The sequence below is a fragment of the Culicoides brevitarsis genome, chromosome 1, assembly GCF_036172545.1.
Source record: "Culicoides brevitarsis isolate CSIRO-B50_1 chromosome 1, AGI_CSIRO_Cbre_v1, whole genome shotgun sequence".
NCBI classification, from domain to species: Eukaryota; Metazoa; Arthropoda; class Insecta; order Diptera; family Ceratopogonidae; genus Culicoides; species Culicoides brevitarsis.
The window spans coordinates 31,995,433-32,019,132 of NC_087085.1; the positions used below are offsets into that span (position 1 = coordinate 31,995,433).

The 23,700-nt window shown below is 26.6% G+C and overlaps 1 protein-coding gene across 1 annotated transcript in view; it reads left to right on the top strand.

The window, feature by feature from the left end:
• The window catches only part of LOC134837647 (uncharacterized), a 117,112-nt gene extending 95,959 nt beyond the window's left edge, over positions 1–21,153 (top strand). Inside the window, exons 6-11 of the mRNA XM_063853028.1 lie at positions 16,254–16,400; positions 16,603–17,025; positions 17,430–20,134; positions 20,189–20,351; positions 20,408–20,576; positions 20,641–21,153. Coding sequence (XP_063709098.1) covers positions 16,254–16,400; positions 16,603–17,025; positions 17,430–20,134; positions 20,189–20,351; positions 20,408–20,576; positions 20,641–20,818 — 3,785 coding nt within the window. The 3' untranslated portion in view covers positions 20,819–21,153. The remainder of the gene's footprint in view (positions 1–16,253; positions 16,401–16,602; positions 17,026–17,429; positions 20,135–20,188; positions 20,352–20,407; positions 20,577–20,640) is intronic.
• Positions 21,154–23,700: the final 2,547 nt, after the last annotated feature.

Genomic DNA, 23,700 nt, shown 5'->3' on the forward strand with positions numbered 1-23,700 from the left:
ATTTTCAAGAATTTTTTCTTTACATGTTCTGTTTCACTGACTCTCCTGAAAAATAAAAAAAATTTAATTTATTTATATTTTTTCAGATTTTTCCGAAATTTTCCACAAATTTCAAAAAAAAAAAATTTTTAAAATTATTCAACGTAAATTTTTTTCATATTGAACTCCCATTATGGATACTGTCAAATTTGACATTTGAAAAAAAATTCGCTTAACCTGCTTATTCATGTAAAAAATTGATACGGCGTTACGGACAGACGGATATTACATAAGGACAATACCGATTTTTTTTCAAAATAAAATTGAAATGCGGCAAAAAACACGAGTAGCAAATATTCAATAATGTTATGTGTGATAAAACAAGTTGAGAACATGAAAAGTGAAGACTGTGAATACGTAAGTAAGTAAAAAGGGCACTAAAGTCAGAGGTTTTTAAAATAAATATCGAGAAAAGTCTCTTCTTTTTCGTGGCACGGAGGGAAAACGAAAAAGATTCTCGCATAAATAATGTATTGAATTCATGTGCCAGAACGTGGTTTGAAGCGCTACTAATGTTATGTTTTTTTTTTTTTTGTATTTTTTTAGTACGTAATAAAATAGAAAAGTAGATGCAAAAAAAAAAATATTTATGGGATTTAAATAAATTTTTTGTATCTTCTTCTCCGTATACATTTTTTTTTGTCATGCAAATTTTCGCTTATCGTCTGTCTCGAAGATTAAAAACATATGCGCAGATACCGATCAGGTGCGGTCTGTTCATCATCTCCATTGTCTGGACACGTTATTTAAATAATAAAATAAAATTTAGTATCGATTAGTATCAATTTGGAACGAGACATTTTAGACCGCAATGTCGTTTTCTCGAAGATAGAAGGCGGACAAGTAACAAACAAAAAAAAACAGGAATCGTCAAACACATGTCATAAGTGTGGTTTCGTTATATATGTATTTATTTACATTATTATTAATTCTTTTTTGTAACTTCTTCTTGAGCTGAAGACAAAAAAGAGACAAACCACAACAAAAGATACGAATCTCAAATGTCTCTAGAATAAAAGTTGATGCAAGAAAAAAAAATAAGAAGTTGAGTTGACTAGACATGCAGATATTTTTTTACGATGTGTACTTTTGTGTCAGACAGGGCTTTTATTCAATTACTTGCTGCTGCTGCTATCATTCTGTTTCAATTTAATTTGCGATAAAAATATGTGTTTGCAAGTACAAGGAACTTGTAGAACAAAACTTAATGGGAAAGAAAATCTTTATTTTTATTTATCAGTAAAGGTATGTTTGTCTCGTACTGTAAAAAATTTCAACTCGCAGATTATATGGAAAAAGTTAAATTTTAAAATTTTTTTTAAATTTAATTTTTTTATTAAAATAAAATTTATAATAAATAATAATTTATAATAATAAATAAAAATTAAATAAAATTTAAAAAAAATGCGAAAGAAAATATTGAATGAAAATTATTTAAAAACTTTACAAAAATAAAATTTAAATATTTTTTAAAACTTTAAAAAATAAAAAATAATTTAAAAAAACAAATAAAAAAAACTATTTAATCTTTCTTATGAAATTCATTAAATTTTAAAATTCTACAATAATAAAAATTAATTAAGATATAAATTTAAAATTTATTTTAACTAAATTTATTTTTAATTTAAAAAATATTTAAAATAATTTGAACTCATTTTTAAAAAAATAATAAATATTTTTACTAAATAAAAAAAATTAAAAATTAAAAATAATTATTAATTTATTAATATTTTTATTTATTAACAATTTAAATTAAAAAAAAATTGAAATGCGGTAAAAATATTAAAAATTTAAATAATTTAGTTATATGTAAAATATTTCATCGAAATAATTTTAAATCAATTAATTTTTTAAATTTGTATAAAAATTTAAGCCTCAAAATTAAAATTCATTCAAAAAAATCTCAATTTAAAATAAAATAAAATTTTCAAACAATAAAAAATTTCAAACTTTTCGCGCTACACAAAATTCCCCGACGAAACCAAAAAAAAAAAGAATTCTCAACTTCCAACACTGTCCAAGCCACAGCTGCACAAACCCATGTTTCGCATTAAATAGTTGAACATTAAAAAAAGCATTGTGGGTTGTTTATCATCCCATTACACTTGTTCATGTACGCTTAATAATCGCATGGATTGCACCGAGCAACGACGACGACGCCAACGAACGAATCGCAAAAACTCATTTAATTTTATGCGATTATACAGAAGCAGCCAGAAACACAGGAAAAGCATTAAAAGCGCATCACATCGCCCGTTGCCTACATATATCGAACAAAACAATCATGTAAGGCAGTCAGTCACTAATTAAGATATAAATTAAATTATTGCATTTTACCGCGCGCGGCATGCAGTTTCCTTGATATTCTAATTAATATCTTTTTTTTTTGTCAATGAAAAAAAAAGAAGAAAAAATTAAAAAAAATAAAGAAAGTTGTTTATTTTCAATTCCGAATAATTTAATTAAAAAGTTATCTTACAAAAAAAAATGCTTAAAGAGCTTTGTACAACAGGAAACTAATTTAATTTTGCTTTCTTGATAAATAAAACAAAGAAAAAGTACAATTTTGTTTGGTTAGAATTTGTTCAAAAAGTTTTTTTAATCTACTCGACTCAAAGTAGCGATAAAAGCGAAACAAAAACAACAACAAAAATAATGTTTTTTGTTTTGGACGTCAGTGATTGACGAATAAACAACGTATTTTGCATATTTTAAAGGGAAAATCCCACTTGTCGACATTTTCCTAGAGAGATTTGTATCAAAATATTCACCTTAACATGACCTTCGCTCCATATATAAACTAACAACACCCACACATTTTCTTCATATTTGCATTTAGATGCCTTGTGGCAGACTATAATAAGCGCATGGAGTATCACGTTCCCTTCTACATGCGAAATTATCTCATGACGTCTCTTTCTCTCTTTGAAATGACGCAAAACAACAAGATTGCAATGCGGCTTTGTTCGCAATGTTAACACTATACCTTTTGTTTCGAACAATTTTATTTGTCTTGTCATTGCGAGAACAAGACATCAGGTCCTCATGCCGCGTAATTATTCTCATTTCGCATCAAATTGTTGTTCTTTGTTGCGATTTCAGTGTTTTTCCGCGAAAGTTTATCTTCATCGCCGAAACATTTGCATACAAAGGACCGATATTTCGCACTCTCTCTCTTTTCGCCACATCAAAACCTGTGATTACCGTAACAAATTATAATGATATTATTTTGAGATGACGATGAAAAATGTGGCTCAAGTAATGATATTATACGAAAAAAAAAAGTTAATAATATGCATGGATTGCCAAAAAGAAATAACACAGAACGATTCCCATGTGATTCGCATAATTTAATACTAATTCATTGGTGACACGAAACGTTGATTTTTTTCTCTTTCTCTTCATATTATTTCAGTTTATTTACTTGACACACGGGAAAAAAGTGCGAAAACACTCTGCGAAGAAAGAAATTTATGTACGGTCATTTGTTATATGTCGCAAAAATTATTCTCTTGTACATTGAGGTACTCGTAATATATACGAATTTGGCGCAGTTATGCATAATAAAATACATGCCGGTACCTTTTTAGCAAATTAAATTCTTATTTTTCGTTTGAATTACGAGAAACAATCGAAGATGAGTGTATTTATTTATATTTTTATTAATATAAATAATAATATTTTATTTAAAATTAAAAAAATATTATTTATTTATATTTATTATTTATATGTAAAAAATAATAAAAAAAATAATATCATAAAGAAAAATTTAATAAAAACAAGTGAAAATATTATATATATATTTTTTTATTTATTTTACAATTTAATTTTATTTTATTTTTAAATTTGCTAAATAATAAAAAATAATTAACTATTAAAAAAATAATAATTAATTATAAAAATAAATTAAATTACAATTAATTAAAAAAATATAATATTTTTACTTATTTTTATTAAATTTACCATAATAATTTTTTTTTATAAAATATCCATTTTAATATTATTTTTTTATTAATTATTAATAATTAATATTTATATTTTTTTATAAAAAAAAAATTTAATTATTATTTATTCAATAATATTATTTATTATTATTTACATACATACATACAAATGAATGATATTAACACGTAAAAATAACAACATTAAGAGCAGCAACAAATAATCGAAAAATTATCACTGGCATATTTTAATTTAAATATTTGTTTTCACTTTGCGATTGTTTGTATATATTTATTATTAATATAAAATCATCATCATTATAGCAACATTAACATTCATAGATATAACCACACACAAAATAACCGGGGGAGTTTATTATAATTAATTTATAATAATTTTAATATTTTATTTTATTTATTATTGGAATAAAATTAGACGCGATATTAGCATTATAATAAAATGAATAATTTATGATAACAATTTTTAATAGTTTTAAAATCATGGTGAGCATTACAAAGTTGGAGTAGTATTTATTAATTTTTATTAAAAAAGGTAGTTCATGCCATAAATAGTCATCGATGTATACAATAGACGCAACGAAAGAGAAAAATTGATGAATAAATATGGATGAGATAAAAACTTTTCTTGCATTTTTACATGTTAAGTTCAATGCAATGGTAGCGATTTAAGCCTCAATCATTTTTAGTTTATTTTACCTTGCATTTTTTTACAGTACATCCGTATCATATACAATATAAATGGTAATTGAAATGAAAATGCACAACTTTAGATCAGATTTAAAATAAAAAAGAACAAAAAAGTATGTGGTGAATCTCATTAAACTTATAGTATTACAGCTTAAAAAAAGTTTAAAATATCATAGTATAATAAAAAGTTTGAGATGAATTCGTAATTTTCTGATTAAAGTAACATATATTATATATGTATTCCATTTAAAATGATATAAAAACCGTAGTTTATGTTTAATGTTATTTTAAACATGATTAATGTCTAAACCACTTTGCAAAATTTGTTTTCCGGTAACTTTTTCACACACAAACCGCAAACATTTTAATCTCAGAGTTAACATGATACGAAAAAATTATTTCATAAATTTATTCACGATTATAAATACTTAAATACATGGATAATCATAAATATTTGCTAATAACTATATCGTCTCGTTTCCTTTTACTTATTTAACTTTTTTTGATTATCTAGCGCGTTATAACATTACCACACATTTAAATATATTAAATTGTACAAAAAAGTTCATATTTTATTTTTTTTTCATGTAACAACCAAATTGGATTGTACTACCGTCAGCTGTGAATTTTTTGTAATAAATCACAACTTTAGTTACACAATAATATAATACTTACAAAAATATATATATTTTATAAAATAAATAAAAATCTTTGTAAAAGGCAATTTTCAGGTGCGTGAGACGACGAAAAAAAAAATCTACCGCTAAACAGAGATGATTTGCAATATAAGACCTACTTGGACAAGTGATCATTAATATTGTGAGAATTCGTGTCAGTTTTTGCAATAATTAAATATTAAATCTCAACATATGTTGTGATTAATAATTAATTATATAATAAAGTATTTTAGACACAATTTTAATCGGTTTTTTCATACAAAAGTATATAATCGTACAAAAGTGAGCTCAAGGCACAACATTAAAATATAACATTATATAAAAGGCAATGCAAATGTGCAATGTAATGACTTAATGCCTTATTTATACGAAATAATTATTTAATCAATGCGTATAAATGCACAACGACATATTAAAATAAAAAAATTCTTCAGAATGAAAAAAAAACGTAATTGAAAAAAAAAATTAAAAAGTAATAAAATAGTAATCAGGTCAATACATTGTACGGTCACCGCAAGGTTGTTGTTCCCATTTTAATTTTATTATCAACGTTTCTTTGGTCAATTTGATAATTGTAGGCATCAGTGATGGATCTTCTTTGGGATTCTTGATTATAATATATTTTAATATATAATAATATAATATAAATTAATATAATATATATACATTATATATATTATATTATTATTATATTATATTATATTATATTATATTATATTATATTATATTATATATATATATATATATATTTTCATATATATTGCTTGGTTTGAATTAATTGGAATAGATTTTTAACAAATTTGAAAATTTGTTCTAAAATTTCTTCGGGCTCCAAAAGTCTTGATATCGCCTGTGAAAGTAGATACCTAAAATAAACAGAAAAAAATATGTATATTGACGACTCCCTGGATAATGAATGTTATACAAAACTTTTAAACCACTTTTAGTATTCATGTGACAGACAGCTTTGTCCCGTTAAAGTCTCCAAGGAAAAAGTTCCATTTTCCATGTTTCTGCAAAGAAAAATCCAATGTAAATTATTTGTTAGACGATTCGTTTACTTTAAAAAAAAAACTTGCATACATAAACACAAATAAAGGATAAATAAATAAATAACAAATGTACAAAGTTATCTCTTTACATTTTTTGCTCTCTTTTTTTCTCTTTGTCATTTTTCTTGTAAACAAAAAAAAAGAAAGGTTTTTTTACTTTGTTGTTATGGTATAAAATGTTGTCATGTCGTTGCATAAAAGTTAAGTGGTGCAACTTTTTGTTAAAAACTGTTTTAACATGTTTATAATTGGTTTCATAAAAGTTCTCAAAAAGACTCGAAAAGTACTTTTTCGCACATTAACACAAAAATTCCGTATTAAAATATTATTTTAAACATTTTTCAATAAAATGAAAAACGAATTGTTTGACACTTTAATTTTTTTTCATTTATCATTGAAAACGGCATTGTACATAAAAAAAACTTAATTTCACTATTCAATTACCACGACGGATGATTGATACAAAAATAATAAATGGTGATGGAATGTTGAAAGTTTAACTTGATTTTCAAACAATTTATTGTTATTTTTATTATTTTATTTGAAAAAAAAAACCAAACAAAAACATAAAACTACTGCTATGAAAATATTTTTGTGGTTGTTAAAGGAATTCCTTTCATTCAACCAATTCAATATAAATCAAAATATTTGATGGTTTACACTTTTATTTGACTTTGTACAAAAATATGCTTGAGTGATGCAATGATTACCTTAAATACCTCAGGGATTGAACTCATTACAAAAATATCGCAGCAAAAACTTTGAATAAAATGAAGAAATCTTTGAAATCAAATTCATAAATACTGACATTTAACATATGCACGACACAACGAAACAAAAACACATAAAAATATTTATTAATATTATTACGAGATGATACTTTTGTTGGAATTCCATCCGCAACAACATGAAAATATAAATTTATGTTGCGCTCGTGTACATTTGCATGCCAAACAAAAGCTCGGATATTTGCTCGTTCGCACTTTGTTCTTTTTGCGAGTGTGCCTTTTGTTTGATGTGGTTTTACATCCATGCATATTATTATTAACAATATAATAATATGCATAAATAGCGGGAGATGAACAAATAGAATAGCTCATAATAGACCACAAACTAGCGAGTTTTTGTGTTGATGACACTCTTTGCTATACAGTTGAAGTGACAGCGACGTACGGAAAAAAAAATTATGATGATGATGTGTAACTTTTATGGAGATAATTTATTTAAAATGTTCGTTTCATGACAAAATACAAAAAAAAAGATCTCGTGTGATTTATATAATAATGAATGCATACCAAACAACTAACGTGCGTGTGTAATGTTTTTTTTTTCATGATAATGTTAATCATTATATGAAGTATTTGTGCATTATTATGGCGATAATGGTGCATATTTCCCGAGATCGAGTTCATTAAAAAGTATAAATTCATTTGTAAATACGAAACATTTATAAGGCATTTTTTCTCTGCTGTTTTTCTTTTTTCTTGTACTTTGATTAATTACGCCTTGCGATTACATCTCATTAAGGCGCGAAGTGAGAAAGTAAACAACAAGTCAACTTATAACGTACTTTGCGTTATTATTTCTACTCATAGTATTTATTATAATCATAATAATAATTACTAAGTGAGTCAAGTAGAAGCGAGCTGCCAGTATAAATTACACAATGAAATGCATCATTATTTTGGTGCTGCCTTTATTTTTTCTTATAAATTTTTATACAGAGTGTTTCAATTTTTTTTCCAATTTTTTAAAAATTATTTTAATAAAAATAAGTTTTTTTTTATAAATTTATTTCTCGATTTCAGAATACCCAAGAAACAAAGTTTAATATTAAAATCAAGGATAAACTTTTCGTGATATCATAATGGAATGTGATGCAATTCAATAAATGAGAAGCAAAAATAAATCTTTTCATAAACTTACATGCCAAACAATAACTTCAAAAAGTTTAGACTATCAAATAAACATTTTATGAACTATCTTACAAGAATCTCAAAATGCTGCCTGATAAGCAGTCGAGTCAAAGTATGTCTTATATATGTTAAGGCCAAAACAACATCACATGCTTCATTTTGACAACTTAAAAAAACAATAAGTATTTTTAAAATACAAAGGGAGGAAAACGTATTACTTAGGAGTTCTTGAGCAGAAAAAAGGAAACAAAGACCACCAAGAGCCTTTTGCTATTTCTTGAATATAGAATTCGCCTAAATTAAACATTAAATTCTCTCATGAACTCAAAATACATTAAAAAATTAATACAATATCATATCAAATCTTCAAAATATCAGGCATACTAACAAAACCACACACGAACCGCCAAATGAGAGAAGAACCGAATATTAGTTTTTAAGTAGTTGTTAGTAAGTCCTAAAATGAAATTAATTTCTAAGAAAACATCTACTATTATAATTAATTTCTATATATAAGATGTTATGAGTAGTTATTAATCAAGTCCCTTTGCTTAATTGTCAGTTATTGTATAAATTTAAGTTCTGGTTGAATGAAAATATTGTATTGTATACTAACAAAATACCACAAAAAGTTCAATACTGTCAACGTTAAGGCATTTTAGCTTAAAATTCAACGTAATTTTACTATTTTATTTATTTTCAATATTTTTTCAAATTCAATTTTATAAAGTTAACTTTTAACTTTAGCTTATATTTTTAAAATCAACAAAGAATAAACTAAATATTCAAAAAGATATTGATAAAATTATTTAAACACCCTGTACATTAAACACACAAAAAAATAAATAAATACACACATTTTTTTACAAGCAATTAATTTTTATTGAGATTTTGTGTGAAGAATAAATAATAAATCGGAACACTGCGGATTCCTTTCTCAAATTAATGAGCTGTTGTTAGCGATGCTAAAAATTTTCTTCATGCCTTCTAACGTGTCTTATTATTATTTATATTTATAATGCAAGACCAGACAAGCATTTACATTAACAAATGACCGTGAAATATAGAGGCGTGGATTCGGATACCTCATTGAATACAAATTGAATAAAATTTCAACATTTCCTACTTACTTTTTTTCTCAACAGCAACGACTGTTAACATTTAACAAACGAAAGAAGATTTAAATAAATAATAATAAAATAATTTTTATTAAAGAAACAGAATTAAATAAACAAGAATATTAAAATATAATGCCTTATAATCCCCAATATATGTTGTTGCAAATGTATTATATTAATATTCATACGAAAGAGTGCACTTTAACACACACATTTAACCGGCATTTAACATTATTTGGAATTTAAACAGCCAATTGCTTGGAAGTAATGCGAGTTACACAAATATATATTGTAAGTTATAGGATAGGAGCCTCTTATTGGATTTATTATTGAGTTGTTTTCATAATTGTTACAAATGTTTACTTTTTTGTATTTATTTGTTATTGACTACTACTTATTTCTTTTTCAATTCAAATATATACAAAAAGAAGTTGTTTGAAAAAATTTCCTTATTTGGAAATTTGAAAGTGCTAAGAGACCAATTTTATAGCAATATTACGTAAAGTCGTATAATATAATTATTTGCATGTAGTTTTGTCTACACCTAATTTATTACTTTTTATTAATTTTCTTACAAAACCATTAAGTAGACAGTAATCTATTTGTTTGCGGTGAACAAAAAGTAACAAATTTGTAATGAAAATGGGTGGAATATATTCGAAAACATAATAAATTTATGGTTTACTTTCCTTTTTTATTATATACAATAAATATATAATATTTGATCTTTAACATTACTCTCGCGATTCAATCATGAGTAACTTTTATTATAAAAAAATTATTATTATATTTTTTTAAAATAATTGAATTGCAAGAAAAAATCGTGTCTATAAGAATATTGAACTTTTTTTGTTTCTTCGTGAACAAAATGTTACATTCCGAACGAAAAGAAACAATAAAAAATTCACATCACATATTCTTCATGCCATTTCGTCTTCCAGAATGTTTATTTAATTAATATTACATTCCGTTCTTAATTAATTACTGCACGTACTTTGCCGTATGCACTTCTTCGCCAAACCAACTTCGAAGCAGCAAAACATCGAAGAGCAACAAAAATATGCGAATAACTCGTCAAGAATATTGACTTGAAACATGGCAACTTGCGTCATATTTCTGCCGACACAACGCACCAAACACATTTTTATGGATGCATTTTCTGCAGAATGCCAAATAAAGACATCCTTAAACACCATAACTGGCACTTGCTTTTTATCATTGTTAAGTCTATGGTGCAAGTGCATAAATTGTATTTCTGTCTATGCGACGCTATTTCATACGAACTGCACAAAATAGGAAGTGAAAATTAACAATATTAATAATTATAATCTTTCGTAGTACTAACAACAGCTTCGCTCCATGTTTATTCACTGAAAGGTGGCAATTATAATAATTATTACGTGAATATGTGTTAATGAGATAAAATATGAGTATTTTGCTAAGCAACGATAAAATGTTCATATTTTAATGTAAACAAAGTTAATGGAAAAATTTTAAAAATATATTTTTTGCTAAAATATTTATTTTATTTATAAAAAAATATAGAAAATTGCAAAATAAAAATAAATTATTTTTTTTTAATTCTTAATATTTTTTTAAATAAAAAAATAATAATTAAAAAAATAATTTATTTTTTTAAATAATTTAAATTAAACTATATATTTTTTTTTAATAATAATTTTTTAAAAAATTTATTAAAATAGATTTAAAAAATACCTTTTTATATAAAAAAAAAATTTAAAAAAAATATAGGTATAGTTTTATTTAAATAATTTAAAAAAAATAATAAATTATTTTTTTAATATTTTTAATTATTATTTTTTTTTATTTAAAAAAATATTAAATTATTGTTGAATATATTTTATTCAAGTTAAAATTATATTTTAAATAAATTCATAAATTTAAAAAAAAAATATATATATAATTTCCCCTTTTTTGCCTAAAACAAAACAAACATTAATTATTAAAAAAAACTCATCATATATATCAAATTACACTCTACCGTCAAATAATTATGATTAATATCCAAACAATCAGAACTCACATTGAGAGTATAATCATCTGTGACTTAATTATAAGTCCCTCCTAATAAATTATTTATTTTTCTCAAATAAATGTACGTCAAAGCAAATCATTATAAATGTGAATAGAATCTTTCTTCCAACAACAACAAAAAAAATACGAAGAAGCAACAAAACGAGTGTGAGCAAAAATAAATCATGATAATTGTATTTAAAATACTTCACGATTCCTATTTATAATTTTTTTTTATGTTCATGATAAATTCAAATTTGGCAATGAACTTGAGTATAAAACAACTTCATCAAATCAAGTTCAGTCACTCTTTCGTTTTTTTTTTTATTTTATGTATTTAATGTGAGAGCATATTAGACAAAAAAAAACTAACAACAGAAATAATCAACAACATAGAAATAGTAAAAAGAATAATAAATAAAAAAAATGTGTGTGTATGTGCATGAAATTCAATAATAAACCATACAAAAAGTATAAGTTGTCTTAGAAAAAAAAATTTAGTTTCTGTATATGGGAAGACAATATAAAATAAATGGATTGTTATGTTATTTTTTGCGTACCTTGATTTAATTTATTATTATTTGAGAGGTCGGTGAACCTCCTTCTTCTTCTTCGTTTTTTTTTTCTAATAAACTACGATCAACAAGATTTATCTGATTTTTTATTATTCGCGTAGTTAATTGCAAAAAAAAAATGTATTTTATTACAAAGTAACGAAAAAAAATTGACTCGTAACGATTGTCAGGTAATAATCCAAAAAATTAGTGTGAATGTACTTTAAGATAATTTTTTTGCTCGAAGGTTATAAAAATTTATCATATAATGTTTAAAATGTGGTAAAACATGTTACATTAAATATATTATTTTGACCATTAACCTGGGTCTTTTTTTATGTATAACAAGTCATTATTACTCATTTTGTCGTTTAAAGTTACTTTCATGTATTTTGTTTAAAAATTATGGCCCACACTCGCAGCAAAATTCGTTTAATTCGATTTGTTAGAGATAAAATGTATAATGTACATAATTGAATAATCGCCGCTAATTACACACGAAGTGCAAACATGTTCACTTCTTTCATTCTAAAATATTATTTTATATATTTTAAAATTAATAATATTTTACTTTCATGCTCATGTAACGTATTAATAGTAATATCATGCATTTATAATAATAATAATAAAATATTATATATATTTGTTCGTTTAATTAAAAACTTACGTTTATTTAATACATTCCGCGTCACTTTATTACACGAAAAATCTATAAAAAATTGTTTAAACATTACAACAGCCAATGTGGTTATTTCTTGTCATGAAAGCAGTCCTCAGAGTGAACATTTATTTATTTTTTTGTAATTACGTAATAACGTTGCATTATATGATATGATGTGAAATGTTACGTCGATGGCTAGTTCGATGTCTGAAAAACCACTCGAAATGTGAAAATATTGTAAAAAAAAAACAATATACCTGAAAGTATTAAACAGATAAATAAACATGTAGTTGTTTTTTTTTTGCTATTAAACTGGTAAATGTTTACAAGTATATAATTTTCCTGTAATTTAATTCCTTATGTTTGTATAAGTCGCGTTGTCGACATTTAATGTGAATTTAAAATATTAAAAATATCGTTTGTGGGAGCTAGAAACATGATCATTATTCGTGAAAAAATAAATATAATAAAGAAAGTTTTTATATATAATTGAAATAAATAAAAATAAATGTTTGTGTGAGAAATAAATTAAAAAATAATAATATTTAATTGATAAAAAAATATAAACATTAAACATTTCCTTCGAAAATTATTTTTTTTTAATAAAAAATCATCATCATCATCAAAAACACAAAACTAATATTTAGACATATTATTTATAATTATTTACTCATAAAATAATAACCTTTGTTTTAAACATCCGTTCCATATAGACTTTTTGATTGGTAATGCTCAAGTAATGCTTAACAGCCAGGTGTTAATTTCATTCATTCATCCATCGTGAAAGCCGCGGAATAAAAAAAAATGAAAAAAAAAATAATAATAAATCGCGTAATACGATACGAATTCATGTTCAACATGTGTTTTTATTTTTATTTTATGCTCAATCGAGTTGACTTGTCTATCATTTCATTACCAGAAACGCGCATTTGACAGAAATCTCTTGAAATTCAAGCCTTTTTTTATATTCATAAGTAGTAGAAGAATATTTGTGGAAAGTTTATCAAATACAAAAAAAAAACAGATGAATAAATTTATGGATATTTTATGCTTAATGAAACGATAATAATATATTTTTATGTTATGTTATATATTATGATATGGATTTAAAGTGATTCTTTTTTTTCTTCAAAGCTTTGTAACATTTCATTTCCCTTTCATATATATAAAAATAAATGTATAAATAGAATTTACATTTAAAAGAAGAGGGATTGTTACAAGTTGTTATGAAGAAAAGGAAATAAAGAGTTAAAATGGGCCTGTTGATTGTTATTTTGTGTGGTTTATCTGTCGCACAATTTTATTGTTCGTTCTTTTAAAAAATAAATTTGCAAATGTTACATGCTGTCATATTTTTCTTTTGCTTTAAAGAAACATAAAAATGAGATAATGAACCGATAGATGCAATAAAAATACATGACAGGCACACATCAAGCAAAAGTTGACACGAAACTGACATAAACAATATAATTTAGTATCTGATAAAGCATATGTCATACATGATAAACCATAATTTGTTATAATATAAACAAATCATGCGAACACATGCCTTCTTAGCAACATAACGGAAAAAAAGGATGATAATGATATATCTTAATAACAATAATAATAACTATTATGTGGATGGATGTAGTACGCATGTTTGACGAATGCCTTTGTTTCAGCAAGTCAAAGGATACAAAAAAAGTCATGCAACAAGTTTATCGCCCATCATCATTATTTTTATCATCCTGGTAACCTACATATCATTTGAGTTTGGTATTTTGTGATGGATTGTTGAGAAAATGTGTGGTTTGTTGAGCTAAAATTAAATAAATTAATTTAAAAAATTTTTTAAAAATATTTTTGCAAAAAAATAAAAAAATTTTAAATTAAAAAATTCAAATTTTTTAAAAAATTATATATAAATTAATAATTTTGAGTTTTTTACATTGATTTTGTTATTTTGATCTAAAAAATTTTAATTAAAATTTTTAAAAATTTATCATAAAAATTTTAACTGTCATTTTTTTGAAAAAAAAAATCAATAATTTTCATGAAAATTATTTTTTAAGGAAAATTTTATGTCGAAATATGATTTTGAATACAAAAACTTCTAAAAATTGAAAAATTTTCATGAAAATTTCTTGAAAAATTATAAAAATACACCAAAAATTTTTTGATGAAATTTTTAACTTTTTTTTTATTTTGCCCCATTGGATTTTCGGATTTAAAATGGGGCATCGGACAAAACTATTGAATTTCATTTGGAGCGGCTTTATAATTTTTTTTAAAAACATTTTTGCAAATATTTATATTAAAATTAAAAAAATCTTTTTAAAAATAATAAATAATTTTTTTATTATTAAAAATTTTAAAATTGTTTTTTTTAAGTATTTAAAATAAAATTATTGAAAATCAAATAAAACTTTAAAAATATTTTTTTTGAATAAATTATTAATATTAAAAATAAAATTTATTTTTAAAAAATTATTATTAATTTTGAAAATTTTTATAAAAAAAATATTATATGAAAAATAATAAATTTTATTACATTTTGATATTTTCATAATTTTAATTAAATGAATTAAATAAAATTAAATTAATTAATTATTTAATTTTAAAAAATGTATCAAACATATATTAAAAATTATTTTTAAACAAATATTAAATTAAAATGAATTTTTGGATATTTTAAAAAAATGATAGATTTTTTAAGAAATATACATCATAATAAATTTATTTCAGAATTTTTTATGATAAATAAATTTTTAAAAAATATCTTCCTGATAAATAATTAGTACTTTTTGGCAAAATTTATTATTATTAAGACACCCACATGCTAAATAAAAAGCAGTCGATAATGTTATATAAACTATTATATAATCCGCTAAATTATCACTTGTTTACACAAATTTATTGGTTTTTCAAAAACCCCGTTTGTTCGTCACATTATGTCATGTCTCCAAATACCAAAAACGATGCCGCAGTAACGTCAAAGCCACAACACAAATATTGGCTAAAAACATTAATTAAATTGATTTTTGCCTGACAACGCTCGAACGTTGAGTGTCAATTGTTTATTGTTTGCGCGCCGCACATTTATTACCACTCGCTGCTTCTAAATACTCGCTCTCTCTGCGTATTTTAACTTAACTAATAACCGTTTATAATCAGACATCCAGCGATATATTTATTTCACACCCAAACCCGGTGTGTACACAAAAAATATTTCTTCGCATAGTTGTTGGCATCGCATCGACCGAACAAACGTATAACAATGGGAAAAAACGATGAAATTGCATAGTAAATAAATATTAAATACAGTAACGTGGTAATTATTATTCGTTCGTTCGATGTGTAAGCTTCAGCACGTGGAAAAGTGGCGTGAATGTGGATTGCAAAGCAAATAAAGGCAAATGAATTATTAAAATGTTTCTGGTGCGGTACGATGCTTTAGCCATGAAACGAAGATGATAATAACAGAGTAATGGCACGATTATTATGGGTCAAGCTTATTGATTTTTGCAACCAAATAATTAACTTTTGTCTCTTTTTGGTTTTGTCTTTGCAGGATATTATCAACCGGCTGGTCCGTTGATCTCGTCACACTTGTTACAACCACAAACGCAACCTCCGAAGACTTCGACGATAGATTCAGATGCGCGATCGCAGCCGCCAGCAGCTGCGGGAGATGCTGATTCGGATGTTTTGATCACAGGTGAGTTTCTAAAATATAAAAAAATCCTCATATATTTACCATTTTTTGCAAAATTTTCGAATTTAAAATTTATTTGTAACGAATCTTGAAAAAAAATAAGAATTTTCAACTTAAAATATGAAAAAAAAATAAAAATGGTCGAACATAAACTTATGAAAATTTTACCTTTTTAAAGATTTCCTTCCATATCTTTCCATTTTAGGAGCTGATCGTCCTCCCCAACCATACAGATATGGTCCCCAAGGCCCGCAAGGACTTTACGCAAGACCCGTACATCAAATGCATTGCCCAACATACGCGCCAAACTACTATTCGCCGTATCCGCAGCATCCGCAAGAGATGTGCTATCCCTATCAGGGTCCCTATTACCCGCCAAAACCTTATCCTCCATCGCCATTTCCCGGCAGATACGCTTATTCGTACGGACCTCCTCCGCCAGGCCCAAGCGAAATGTATGACAGACCTCCTCCGCAAAATGCTCCGCCATCAGCAGGACCGATAGTTGCTGCAGGCCCAAGCGTTCCGCAACACATGGAACATTATCCAGGCCCGCAACCGTATTATCCGAATTACAATCCTCCGGGAAGTCAATGTTATTCGAGAGGCATTCAACCACCGTATATGGGTAAGTTAACTGAAAAAAAATTAAAAAGAGACGAAAAAATTAAAAAATAATTATTTTTAAAGAAATTAAAATTTCATGAACTTCTTAACATATTTTTATGAGATTTTTAAAAAAATAAATGATTTTTACAAAATTTCAACAATTTTAAAAAGTTTATTAATTTTTATTTTAAATTAATCAAAAATAAAAAGAAAATTAAAACGTTAAAAAAATTTTTTTTAAATTTAATTTTTAAAAAAAATAATTTTTAAATTTATAAAATTTTTTAAATTTTTTTTTTAATTTTTACCAAATTTTTTTGTTCAATTTTACTAAATTCAAAATTTATTTTTTTTATATTTTCGTCTTCATAAAAAAATATGAAAATTTTAAATTTTTGATTAAAAAATTTTTTTTGTTCACAGATCCCTCACATTACCAAAACACATGCCCATGTCCGATGCAATCGTGTCCAAAAAACGTCCTTACTGGGCCTCTTATTGGTAGCAAAGCCAGTAAAGGCCCAGTTAAAACGGAACCCTTAATTGCAAACACAAACAACGGCAGCAGTTGCAGTACGTCGTCATCTACGGCGCCAAATATTGCTTCAACGCAAAATACTGCAGCGCCCATAATAACGTGCAAAACCGAAGAATTATCGCCGTTACCGAAGCACATCATCATCAAGCCCGAACAAGGCAACAATTCCAGTGCAAATACCGATAACGTCGACTATCCCGAGCAAATTGTGCATGCTCCGTTACCAATCAACCCAAATTACGTCGTGCATCCCGAATTAGGATGTCCCGAAAATTCTGTTAGTCCAGCACGAGGCTCCATTGGATTGCCTCAAGCTGTGCCTCTGACACGTGCTGAAATCGCACAAAGTGACGCAACAGCTCCGATTCAGCGACGACCTCGCATTGGCAAATCCATGGAACGTGAGAGGCTAAATTTTCCAAATGGCTGTCCCCTAACCGATGCGGGGGGGACAACAACGATGACGCAACTCGTCGACAAAAGTAGCGAGATAATGTCTGCGATAAAGACAGAAATTAAGCAAGAATCGTCTGCGGTGAAGGTAAAACAGGAGGAAATCGAAGAGATTTTGAGTTCGGAAGAGGAAAAGATGGAAATTGAGTCTGTGAGCAGTACAATGACAATTCCGCAACCAAATACCGTTTGTCGAAACACAAGTACACCGAGAAAATTGACACCGTTTACCATTGAGGCGCTTGTGAGTAGCGACAGTAATCACGGGACAAAAGCCAGCAGCGTTTGCAGCAACGCCAGTACAAATATCAGTAAGCGAAAAGATCTTCAGCACGATGAGGATAGTGATAACAGTGTGATACGCATCGAGGACAACAGTTCGCCCGACATACCGGTTAAGCGACGAAAGCTTCTCAGCGACACAAATCCTCTTGCACCGAAAAAATCCCCGCCAAACAGTTACAAATGTCTCATCAAACAAGCAACATTCAAGAATTACTTGCCCGAGACGAAACCTGAAGATGAACTACCAGCGACGAATGAAGACACAAAGGCACCAACAACTCACAGTAACAGTACAAATAAATCGACTACCTCGTCAAATGATGATCCCGTTGTCGTCGAAAAAGCCCAAAAGAAGAAATCTTTGATCAAACGCAGTCGACGAAGAAAGGGCATGAAAACGAAGAAAGTCGTATTAAAGATTAAACAACGCATGATCGCAATCCCGAAGAATCTCAGAAGAAAACGAAAGTTAAGGATGAAAAAATTGAAACAAGTTACCCCGAAAGAGGAATGCGTTGATTTTGTCGACATGACCACCGAAGACGATCACGAACAAAAAGTCAAAGAAGAACTCCCCATCAACGTTTCATCCCCAAGTGTCGAAGAAGTGCACGACGAAGATCAAGACATTACAGAAATTAGTTCAACAATGTCTGAAAAAGCTGATTCCATGATCAAAGAAGAACTTTGTGAACAACAATCAGCTCCAACGGAAGATATCAAGACAGAAGAAACGCGTGTCTTTGAACACGACAACGAGACATGTTCAACAGTTCTTGCTGAAACAGGAACATCTACGCCAACATCACAAATGACAAATATTGATCTCACTATTGACATGGTAGCACGCGGATATTTCTCGGAGCCAGAAATACTAAATTCATTCGCGAAAAATCGATTGAAGAAGTTGAAACAGCAAGAAGGACGCTCAAAATCAGAAACGAGTCGTGAAAAGCAAGACAAACTGAATCAAATTCTGAAGGCAAAAGCGAAGGAGTTGAAGGCAAAGAAGCGTGAAGCGAAAAAGGCGGAAAAAGAGATGAAGAAGGCGATGAAAAAGAATGGCAAACAAGCATCTGTTGTTGAAGAAAGGGAAAAATTACCTCCTGTGACGGAAGAAGTTGTCGAAGAAAAGGATGAAAAAGAAATTTCTGAAGAAACAAAAGAAGTTGCAGCAGAAAAACCGAAAGTAAAGAAAGGAAGAAAACCAAAGAATGCAAATGCGAAAGAAGAAAAGAAAGTCAAACGAACGAAGAAACAAAAGAAAATCCTTGACAAAGACGTGGAAAACGAAAAACCAATCGACGAAAATGAAACAAAAACTTCTGTCACAATCAACAACAACATCATCATTCCTCCGATAATTGACGATGAGCTTCCATTAGAGGAACTTGTCAAAATCAAGAAACGCAAGGCGACAAAGCCTCCGATCATTGAAGTGACACGTAAGCCAAAACAAGCAAAGAAAAAGCCTCCCAAGCAAATTCCCGCAACTGAAACGATTGTACCTGTAACGACGCCTCTCACAAACACTGATGCCTCTAATGCCAAAGATGACCTCATCGCCGCACCCGAAGCGCTTCACGACTCAAATAATCTCGTGGAAACAGACACAGTTAATAACAACAAGCTGATCTTGTACAACAACGATTGCAATTTCAAGGTGCACAAGCCAGCGCAGAAACGTGGCAAGCACAGAATCAAGTTTGGCAACAAGAAACGCCATCGCACGAATCACGCAAGTAAGGAAATTGAAGAAGTGCTGATACCACGTTCAGTTAACTCGAAGCCGAGATGGTGCAATGGATGGTCATGGCATGGAAAGCCATTCCAAGCAAAAGTTTTCTTGAATGTAATTAATTTTTTTGTTAAATTTGAATTTTTTGTAATAATTTTAAAATTTTAGAGCGATGATCCGCCTGTTTTACGAACATGTTACCCTGCGATGGTGCATCAAACAGGAGACATTATACGGCCTAAAGATTGTGTCTTACTCCGTGCTGGCAATAAACGCACTGAATTACCGTACGTTGCTAAAATCGCCTATCTGTGGGAAAATCCTGAAGATGGTAAGTTACTTTTAAATGAAATTTTATAAAATATTAAAATAAAAATTACATTTTAGGTGAAATGATGACGTCATTACTTTGGTATTATCGCCCCGAGCACACAGAACAGGGTCGTCAACCAATGGACAGTGCTGAGGAAGTTTTTGCATCACGACACAAGGATCACAACAGTGTCGCGTGTATCGAAGACAAATGTTATGTACTAACATTTAATGAATATTGCCGGTAAATAATTTCCCTTTTCGAAAGTATTATCATAAAAAATCAATATTCTTAATTAATTTTTCAGATACCGACGTCAATTACGCGCTATTGAAGATGGCGTCACAGAAACCGTTTCTATTGTTCCAAAACTGAATCGTGAGAATCCACGATCACCCCCGCCCGCCACATTACCAGACTTAGTGATGTTCTGTCGACGCGTTTATGAATTCCGACTGAAACGTCTACTGAAGCAACCTAATTAAAATTTGACCAAATTGCATAAAAAACTTTTCGACATATCCTGTCATATTTCACATATAGTTCTATTAATATATATAAAAAAAAATCAATCACAGGGAAGATTAGAACATATTTCGTACTGCATCTAAAAAAAACAAGTAAAAACATCAGAAATTAATGATTAACACAAAACATATACAACACAGTATCTAGTCTGAAATCCTAAAGAAGACATTGTCACAAAGGAATTTTTTTCTATTTTTTTTCAATTTTCATTTTTATAATTAATTATTAATTTATAATAACTTTAATTTATAAAAATATTAATATATGTTGATTTTTAATTTAAAACAACAAACCCTTGTTCTACAAACGTACTAAAAATTATTCTAAATTTAAAATTTAAGCTTATAATTTAATATTTTTTCTATTCTCCCAAAGAAAGTATTCCTTATACTAATTTATAACAATTATTTATTATTTTACAAAATTCTACAAATTCTAATGTTTGAACATTCCATACAAAAAATAAAAAACAATAAAATACACAAAATCACAACAATAAATTACCATAAAAAAATAAACTTTTGATACATAGAATAACATAAAAATAGCATTTGGTCTTCAAAAAATATGAAAACATACAGAAAAAAAATAATCTGTATAAGTTTAGACTTAAAAATAATAACTAAATATGATTAAAATTGTAAGAACTTGTAGAATAGAAACAACAAACATATATATTAATGTTAGTTATAAAGCAAATAAACATAAATGTTAAAAATAATGAAAAATGCTTAAATGCTAATAAAATCATGGGCATTATTCTTACATTATATATTATGTGTTTCCATATATATATGATGAAAACTACAAAAAAAACTGTATGATTTAGATTAGAAATGTCCTGAAACACACACAAAGTATTTCAAAATAATTTTATTTTATTTATTTTTTTGAAAACTTAAACTGACAACAACATGGGAACATTTTAATGAATTTACTATTATAAAAACTGAACATTCTATGACATACTATACATATATCTAAATGAATTTAGGGAAATCATAAATGGTGAATTTAGACAACTTACGATACTAAATACTAATTTTTAACTAAGAAGACCAAAATTTAACTCCATAAATGTGTTTCATCATTAAAAAAAGTTATTATTTGTTCAAACATCAAGTTTAATAATCAAAAAAATAAAGTTTATATATGTTTCATTAGAGAGATACATAGACAAGCTGCGGTGTTTGTATAAATGCTTCCACGTAGTAGATGCAAATTATTACTTTTTAATCTCTACCTACATAACATATATATTTAATAATATATATAAAAAATATAATTTACTGACCTTCCTTGAATATTATTATTATTATATATTAATATTAAATTCATAAATAAAATCTGATTCAGTGAGATGATAATAACATAAAATAATAAAAAAATACAAAAAAATTATTTATTATGAAATATTTATATAAAGTGTGTTATTTAACAAAGATACAACAAAAAAAATTTATCCGCGTTAATGATTATGACAACTTTTTAATTTTTAAATTATTCATTATTTAGTATCCTATTTATTATTATTGTTTTATTTTAAGCCTGAAAAATAGCAAAGCCAAAATAATAATACTCTTGTAGTGCCTTGTAAATTTTTATTTTCTCCAAATAATAAAACGTACTTTCTTCCCATTTTTTGATTAGTATTATTTTTCCAATACATATTATTATTTTTGTGACAAAAGTATCTTATGCATTAATGTTCCATTAATGATGAAATAAAATGCTTTTAGATTAAATGTTGTACAGAAAAAAGAAAAAAATTCTATTAGTTGATTAATTAATATATATTATTAATTATAATTGTATAATTATATTATATTATCTATATGATGTATAATGCTGATGTGTAATTTTGTTAGAATAGAAAAAAAACATAATAATATGTAACATTAATGGATTCAATTTCATTATTCATCATTATAATTATTATCAAACTATAATTGTAATTATTATTATATAAATTATTAAGTACATGAAAACAAAAACAAATACTATTTAAAGCTGTTAGAAATCAGGATCAGGAAATGAATCAAACAATTTACAAAACATGTAGAGAAGGACATTTAATAATTTTCGTATGTTTAAAAAAAAACAACAACAAATGATGTAAATATTGTAATGTAGTAATCATAAAAACAAATAAAAAGAAAAACAAGTATACAAACATATTATCAAAAACCAAAAATTTTGTTTTTTTTAATAGAAAAAAATGGCGCCAAAAAAGGTTTGTAAAAGATCATGATTTAAAAATTAAAATTTGAAGTTTAAATTAAAAATTTTAATTTTCTGAGTATTTTATCACTAAAAATATTAAAAATTAATAAAATTATTATTTTTAAATTAATAACCAGTCGCTTCCATCTAATAAAATCGGTACTGCTGTAATCCAATGAACAACAAACTCTGATTCGGTATTAAGCTCTACGCGAAAACGGCAGTGAGACGAATGAAAATGAAAAATTTAACCGTCATTGATGAGGCTCGTGACTAAATTTCATTCCGAATGAGGAGTAACAAATCGTAAATTGAACTGAAATTGATCGAAATGTATAAAAATTTAATTAAAATTAAATAAAATTACAATAACATTAAGAAATATTGATAAAAACTTAATTTTAAATTAATTTCTTCAAATTTTAAGTTATTTTTATTAATTTTATATTGATTTTTTTCATGAAAATTGTGAAACAAAACAAGAGTCGTACAAAAAAACGTAAAAGAGGATCGTGACTTTAATTTCAATACATTTTCGTATGCCTCATAATTTCTTTCGCATCGCCGTACGCCTCTTCGCCTGCCTCCGAGACGAATGAAAATGAATTTTTCATCG